At 31.6% G+C, this 8869-nt stretch overlaps 1 protein-coding gene across 3 annotated transcripts in view; it reads left to right on the plus strand.

The window, feature by feature from the left end:
- The window catches only part of LOC117122453, a 49656-nt gene extending 40805 nt beyond the window's left edge, over nt 1-8851 (plus strand). For all 3 annotated transcript variants that reach the window (XM_033268036.1, XM_033268034.1, XM_033268035.1), the window contains exons 6-7: nt 1898-4093; nt 7316-8851. In XM_033268036.1, the coding sequence (XP_033123927.1) occupies nt 1898-4093; nt 7316-7417 (2298 nt within the window). In that variant the 3' untranslated portion in view covers nt 7418-8851. The remainder of the gene's footprint in view (nt 1-1897; nt 4094-7315) is intronic.
- The last annotated feature ends 18 nt before the right edge of the window (nt 8852-8869 follow it).

Consider the following 8869-nt stretch of genomic DNA (forward strand, 5'->3'; position numbering starts at 1 on the left):
GAGTTGATCTTGTAGCATGGTTCAAGAGAGCTAATGAATCTTGACTGTAAATTTTGTTAAAAAACATCAAATTAATTATAAAAGTGAAAGTTAACAGTAAGTTACACCAGTGTATATGTACTCTGTGTAAGAATTTTAAAATCCTAATGAAATTATGATAGATTATGATTTTTGTTTTACTATCATCATAACTGTTGATTATTTATATGTAGTGACTTATAAATCCACATTAATTACTATATGTGTCTGTATTATTATGTTATATTCATATTCTATTCATTCGTTTTTAATACTTGTTTAATTGCTTGTAGTTGATTTACTGTAACATATTGTACCTGATCAGTTATTCAGAAACACCTGATCAATAATTTAATCCCTAGGCCAACAGTAAACTAGAGTGAAACAGATTATTGTTGTCACCTTCACACAGATTAGAAAATATTAGAATCCAATGCAATCAGGTCACTTATAAAGCGCCTTTCTTTGCAGATACGAAGCGCTGCACCCCACACACTTAGGCACCTCACAACCCACAGGCAGTCATGATCATTCCCTAACCCAAGCACAAAACAAGTAAACAAATCAAAAGAAGCTGCGCAGTGACAAAGTTCAGAATTATACATAATGCAACAATAAATTAAATAAAAATTAAAATGAAGATAATTAATTAAAGAGGTGAGTTTTTAAGTTAGATGAATGGCATCACGCACAGAAAAGATTTGTTTTTACGAATTCGCTAGAAGTTTCTAAATTTAGAAGTTAACTAAATTAATTGAAAAATTAGAAGCCTAAGGATTTTTTAATTTGTTACGTTAAAAATCATTGTACACAAAGAGTTAATTATTGAATACAGTATTTATAGCTAAGAAGTGTAAATTGCGGAATATTTCAAAAGCAGGAGTTTAAATTGATGGAGCATATACAGTATTTAAGAGTTGAATAATTTAGTATTAAACTTTTACCAAGCCTTTGAATTATGAAAATATTCAAAGCTTAAGTAGTCATTAATTATTTAAATATTAGTAGCGTGAAAGCTTTTTATTTCAGTTGCATATCCTATTAAACACTCATAATCAAATTTTCTATCAAAATTACATAATTTTGTGTATGTTTCCATTCATTTATATTGAATTCCTCAACATGTAGCGTATACTAACACAAGTTAAAATCTTGTAAAGTTTAGTTGAATTGTGCCCCATGTGTACAATATAATCCACCATCTAGTTATAAAGTTTCCATTTTGTAAAATATTTATAGAATCATCCATAGCGTCCATCCTTAAGACACATACAGTATATCTTCAAACTTGCCAGAAAATTAATTGTTTATCTTAAGTTTACATGCTGCCATATGAGGATGTACTCGAGGAGGGAATTTAAATTATTTTTTTTAGATACCTAAGAGGACTTATGTTTTCATCAAGTTTACCTTAAAAGCCCGTAGTCATTCCCAAAGAGAAGCATATTCAATCAGATAAACAAGTTCATAATTCAAAACATTAGAAACAAAAGTTTATAATACTTAAAATAGCTCCTGAATCTTGTTTAAAAGTTTATTAGATAAGACCGTGTGTTAGTTTAGAGAGTACGAAAGATTCACAGATTGAAAAATCACATTTGAGGTTACAATTTTGATTATATAGTTGTAAGAGTAAATCAATTATATTCTGCCATGAATATTTATTGTATCATTAACATAATTATTGTTAATGAGCATTCTCAATTACTTACTTACACATTCACCTGAAGAAGTGTGCTGTGTGCTTGAAAGAATTGTCATTAAAACTAGTCTTTAAAGTGCTTCATGTTGTTTTATTTACCAATTCTGTTTTATTTACCAATTCTTACTCAATTCTGTTGGAAGCTTGAATCTGAACTTGTTTTTTTTTTCATTTCAGACGTTAAAAGTGGTAATATCAGATTTTGGAAAAGCGAAGGATGTTACAACAATCAGACGAAGAAAGCGAGGAGGAACAATTCAAAAATCGGAGGAAACAATAAAAACGTATGAAGATAATTATCTGAATGTTCCAGGTTCGATCTCTTTAAAAGTATTTCATGAAAATGAATGGGCAGAGAACGTTGAACTTTTTGTGGCAGATATACGTGCATTTGCAATCATGTTGTGTGAGATGCTGTTATGGTCTTCAACTGAAACATGCAGAAAGTATCTCAGTGCTACTGGAAGGAATAATTTTGCTTTTCTTCAGGATGATAATACTGCAAAAGAAATGTCAGGAGATGGTAAATCCAATGATTGTCTTGCTTCAAAAGAATCTTCTCATGTGAAGGTAAATGCAGAGATGACTTCCCCCTCAAAATCCACAAATATAAAATCCATCAATGAATCACAAGAATTTTCCAAATTAAATGGACATGTTAGAGAGTCTTCCATGGAAGATGGACCAGCAAAGAGAGAACCATATGTTGGTGGAGGTCATAGACATCATTTTGTGCAAAGCATGCCACCTCCAGTTTTTGGAGACCTCACCACCAAGCATCTGGATATGCTTCTAGAAGAGGCAAACAATCAAGTTTTAGAAATGGAAATGGAGAGCAAAAAGTTAAAAAGTATAAACACAGATAAATCCGAGGAAGTTCTTAACCACCGAATATTGTACGATAGAAAGTATCGCGAAAGTCTTGTAAATTTACTTACAGAATTTCAGGAAGAAAGTGACCAACAACTTGAGAACTCATGTGAACTTACTTGTCCAACAAAAAGCTTAGAAGAAGAGTTATGTAAAAGTTCCAGGACACTAAAAAAGGAAAAGAATAACAAAGCTGTTGAGAAAGACAGTAATGAGATGAGGAGCAGTTCAGATTCATCAGGAACTGAGGTTGCAGAGAATGATCTCTTTGGTCTTGATTCAACAAATGACCTCTTACAGCTTCTTCCAGATGGATCATCAAAAAGGAAAAGTATTTGTAGTACAGATAGTGGAATATCCTCCCAACAGGAATCTCTTTCTAATTTCACCACAAATAAAAATGGTAAGAAAGACCAGAATCCTGTAATTGGTATGAATAATAAGGTTCCGGGCTGGTCACGGCATCTACAATCTAACTCTCTCTCTCCAACACCCTTTCATTTTCGCAATATTCCCAGGTGTCGCACAACGATATATGCAAAGAGCTCAACAGATAATGATATACCATCTTTTTCTGTCCTAAGCCAAATGATTGAAACATGGATTCAAAGTCATGCTGATCAAGACTGCGAATATCGTTCAAGTATTCTGGATGGCGTTCAGAAAAGCCGAGCTAACATCCCAGAGACAATTCCTGAATCAGACAGCGATAAAAGATACTCTGATCTACGCAAAGCTTGTAGTACTGGTGCCATTGATGATGATAGCAACTGGAACGATGAAAATGATCAGAAAAACCAATCTACACCTGGCACACCAGAACCAAAACACAAGAGCTCACTTTCGCAATTTTATGTTCGGAAAACCGGAACCAAGAATACAGGAACTCCAGGTTTTACAAAAGCAACCAATAAGAATGTTGCATCACCTGTACACTACCACGGAAGACAGTACAGCAATCATTTATATAAAAAATGGAGGAGCGCAGATAATGTGAACAATCACAGGAATGGCATAAACTTGACTTGTCCAAAATGTTTGTTACCAGATAGACTCCTTTCACCAGAATTGGATGTCACTGACCCACTTCAAACGCCAGTGCAAGGTCGTTGCAACTGTGCACCCCTCAACAACTGCCTTAATTCAGCTGCAAGTCCGCAACTTAGAAAGCACTGGCAAAATGAAAACATATACACACCCATGTTACCTGCAAACAACCAGAAACCGCAACAGAGAATGACCTCGGAGTCTTTCATGCCAGAGATTACAGAACTGTGCACCACTAATCTAGATACACCTGATGTTCAATACTTTGACTGCGATGTGGTTCTCCCATCTGGTGTCAACAAACATCATCAGTTTTACCTATCCGAATTGCAGCGCCAATTTTCCTGGTTGCCACAAGTAACGGCAGAACTGCTTAGAGATGAAGAGAGGAGATGTAAGGCCTTCTCCAATTGGTTACAAGTTTTGAGACGAGATAAAGGCTACCTGCATCAACAGGTTAGTAGTAATCTCATTTTCAAACCGTTTAAACTTTGATGACATATTCAAGAGTCTGTAAACTACTGATTAGCTTCTAATTCAAGGGTCATAGTTCAAGCCTCCCAAGATGTTTATTATATTATAAAATTTCACACTAATTCATAATACTTTACTTTCATTTTAATAATGATACTAATTACCATGATTAATATTTGATGACGGAGAAAATTATAAAAACTGTGTTTAATGGGGGTTTAATGATCTAGCAGCAATGTGCATACATTAATAATACATAAAATAATTTTAAAAAATTAAATTATTTAAAAAATAAAATAACATAAAAAGTATTTAAATCAATGTTAATATCAATAAATAAATGTTATAATGATAATTTAATGATCATAATTATTAAATAATGATGATAAAATGTTAATAATTGTAATGATAGTGATATAATAACAAAATACCAATACTAATTATAATATAGTACTATTAATTATAATGATTTAATGATAATAATGATACTAATGATAATTCTTGTTATTGTTATGTAATATTAGTAGTAATAGTTTTAAAAATTAATATAATTATTGTTAATGATGATAAAATGTTAATAATTGTAATGATAGTGATATAATAACAAAATACCAATACTAATTATAATATAGTACTATTAATTATAATGATTTAGTGATAATAATGATACTAATGATAATTCTCGTTATTGTTATAGTAATATTAGTAGTAATAGTCTTAAAAATTAATATAATTATTGTTATTGATGTTGTTAATTTCATGTTGTCATAGTTATCATAGTTATTGCTTGTATTTATTTATTTTATTTTAATTTTTTTTAACCATATTTATAGGGTGACCCTTTCAGCGTATTCTAGAAGGTTGGCTGATATTCAGGGGCTCTCAAATAAATGAAAATAATGTGATGCTTTTATCAGTGATGTTTCGTTATGAGGCTTAGGGAGTGAATTGAACCTGGGACCCTGGGATCGAAAGGCAAGCATCTTAACCATTAAGCTATTTAACTCCACTCCATATATTTCTAGTAATGATTATATTAGTACTGTAGTACTAGTAATAGTTGTAATAGTAGTTTTATTTTTATTTCAATACATGTAAATACCTCCAGGAAAAAAGTATAATGGACGAGAATTTTTTTTTTTTTTTTTTTTTTTTTTTTAAAAAACTTTTTTAAACTGATTTTTTTTTTTTTTAATTTTTTTTTTTTGTTATAAAACATGATTATGAATAATCTTCCTCTCATTTTTAATCCTTGAACTTCTGCAAAAGGATATTAAATACTGGTAAGAGGAGGTACCAATCACCTCCCCTACAAAATATACTTCACACCTCTCCAATTCGAATTAAGTGATTATTTCTTAATAAAAATCTTGACACTTACTAAATCTGGTCCTCATTTCAATATAAAGCTTGTTCTCAGCAATTAACATTTTATGGAGTTGTGTACTCTCGGAGTAGCAATAAGCGAGTCCAGCTATAAATAGAAAAAAATATGGATCTTATTAATTTTATAGTATGGTTATTATTTTGGTTTGATGAGGAATAACCCTGGCTTCCTGGTTTGATTATTGATAAGATTAACGGCCGAGACCATGACTCTACTATGGTGAAGTGTGTGTCATGTGTAATTTTTTTCTAATCCTATCAGAGGGTAAAATTTTAGGGCTTTTGACTAATCGGAATAGTAATTTCAGTAGGTCGTTGCCCTTTGGGGAGGTATTACTCACTGGGGTGCCGTGACAATCGATCCAGTATTGATGTCATTCCCCCAGATTTACGTACACCTGCCAACATTGTTTGTCTATGATGAGACTATTTGTGCGACACAGGAGCAAGAGAATAGCGCCCTCACTGTTACCAAAATTTGAAAGCAAAAACAAGATGATATTAAAAAGCAATTGTCACTTCTTTTCAAACTGGTTAAAATTACTAATGTCAATGTTTTTTTTTGGTTTTTGTTTTTTGTTTTTTGTTTTTTTTTTGTTGCTACAAGTAATGTCATGATTAATGTTTATAATTTTATTTTTTTAAACACCCATTCAAGGTATTTTTAATTAATTTAATAATTATTTCATGACTAAATTAAAGATTTCATTCCCTAGTGTTAACGAAAGCCCTCAGTGACTAATATCCGTTTTGCACACAATCGTTAACTCTAGATGTGTATAAGAGACAGTATATATATAGTGAGTCCAAATAAATGACATGACAAAATCATTTTGGTGAATGTTTTTTTTTAAAGAGACAGAGAAAGAGTGTTGTAGATATAAACACAAATGCTACAGTGTTTTTAATCCTCTTTCATTATTGTGTCCTGTCTGCAAGAAATTAACAACTGAATTTAAGGTCAATGGACCGTTGACTGTTCATTCCATTGAGACGATTGTGGTCACAGAAATAAATCATAAATTTAATTTATTAACTTATGCCTGAAATAAATTAAATCCGATTCTAATTACCTGATCACAAACATACTTCTTTTGAAAATAGTACTTTTTTAGTGTCTTCAATATTCAACCTAAGTTAATTAAAGGTCATTTAGGCTAAAGATTAAATAGCAATAATGGCATAAATATATATTTTTTTTTCTCTTTCGTGTGGATTATCCACCTTTATTCATTACAGTATTGCTTTTCAGTATTTTTCATTTTTTGTTCAAGAATACAATATTGGCATACCATCCTTATGGACATGTCTTCATCACTTACATAATATACAACTAATACGGATATCTGCAAACTTGTACTAGCCTTTAATCAATAATAACAACTATGACTTGAGAAATATATATCATTGTTGGATTTTTTTGATAATTATATATTACCAAGTCTCTCTTTTTATATTAGAAGGTTTCCGTCGTAATATAGATGTGTTCAATTCATCTTCTTTTTCTTTTCTTTTTTTATATATTTTTTAAAAATCATTCCGTCACATAGACCAGCTCAATGCACAAGTCATTTATTGGATAAATATATGTATATAAAAACAGGACTATTTTATTATTATTAATGTATTTTCACTGTACTACTTTTATCATTATCTTATTATTCTTATTGTTATAATCATCATTATCATCATAATCATATATTTCTGTACTTGAATTGAATCAATCCAACACATAGAGCACTAGAATAGAATATTATTTGTAATTTTGATAAATTTGCAAATAGCAGGTCAGAGTAATTGTATTTATTCTAATTTCAGATGGTGAAAATTGTTGAAAGATCTTGGAGAGAGGAGCCACCACTTGCAGCACAAGAGATCAAAGACCTCCTGCTAAAGTGCCTTCCAGAAACACCGCTTTGATTTTTCACACTAGAACATTATTTGCATCAAAAAAGACTCCTTGCTAAACTGCTTTCCAGAAATACCACTTTAAGCTTCCTCAGAATTAGATCACTGAAATGGAATTCTCATCAGACGATTTGAGACTTTCTATTAAACTGCCTTCCTGAAATACCTCTTTGAGCATCCTCCAAAATAGATCACTGAAAGAGAAGTCACCACTTGCACCAGAAGATTTGAGACTTGCTACTAAACTGCCTTCCAGAAACCCCTCTTTGAGCATCCTTCAATATAGATCACTAAAAGAGAATTCACCACTTGCATCGGAAGATTTAAGACCTGCTGCTCAGACTGCCTTCCAGAAGCCTTTCTTTCAGCATCCTAAAAATATATCCCTGTGGAAGAGGCCCACTTTCATCACAGTAGATCAAGAACCTCCTGCTAATCTCTTAGCAGATTTATTTAATCATCTTCCAAAATAGATCGCTGAGAAAATGGTGCACTTGCATCACTAAAGAAGACCTCTTACTAAGCCTCCTCGAGGAAACACCTCTTTGAGCATCAACCAAAATAGATCAATGTGAGAGAGAGGAGCCAGCACTTGCATCACAAGTGATCAAAGACATTTTTGTAAAAGCTTCTTCAAGAAACGCCTCTTTAAGCATCCTCATAAATAAGTAAAGATATTGTAATACTATTGGTATATTTTGTGAGTCGTTGTCAAGAGCCCTCATGACCGAACTCTAAGAAAAAATTTCACTAATGTAGCGTAAGATTTGGCGTGTAAAAAATTAAAAATCTAATTTAAGCGTACGGAAATGAACACTCCACTTCATATACTTGAAAACTATGTATTTTTGGTGGATAGTAAAAATTTGAATGGAAATTTTTTTAGTAAATGTGTTAAGTTTTAAAATAAAACATTCTATAATATGGATGACATGAATGACTTTGCATTAATCCGGAATTATCTTTCAATAACATTAGCAATCAAACAGTCTCCAGGAAGAGAAAATGTTTTTAAAAGTTGATTATTTTAATATGGAAAATAAAAATGAAACTTGTATTTTTGACATTTTTATAATGAGCACTGACATGGTAGGCATTGCCATCCGATTGGTCCGTAAGGATTACGCACAAGGCTGATCGTGTTACCTGATTAACAGCTCATACATATTCATATTCAAAAGTAGCACGTAAAGGTGAATTATAGGGTTTTCATCTGCAGTAGTTGTTTCCGGTGCTAAAAGAGATGATCATGCAGGTCTATAATGTTTATAGCTTAATGATTCTGCAGTTGTTCATTAATTTGTAAAGGGGTAAGAAATTGAAGGGAAATTAGTTAACATTAAGCTGCTAATTAAGGAACCATTAATTAGCAAAAGTCAATAATAACCATTGAATTACATTATATGTGTACAATGTCAATAGATGCAGTTCCAGTCCTATTATTACCAAGGCTTATATATATAT

This window comes from Anneissia japonica, unplaced genomic scaffold (genome assembly GCF_011630105.1).
Source record: "Anneissia japonica isolate Jap-2015-1 unplaced genomic scaffold, ASM1163010v1 scaffold275_len1219475_cov178, whole genome shotgun sequence".
NCBI classification, from domain to species: Eukaryota; Metazoa; Echinodermata; class Crinoidea; order Comatulida; family Comatulidae; genus Anneissia; species Anneissia japonica.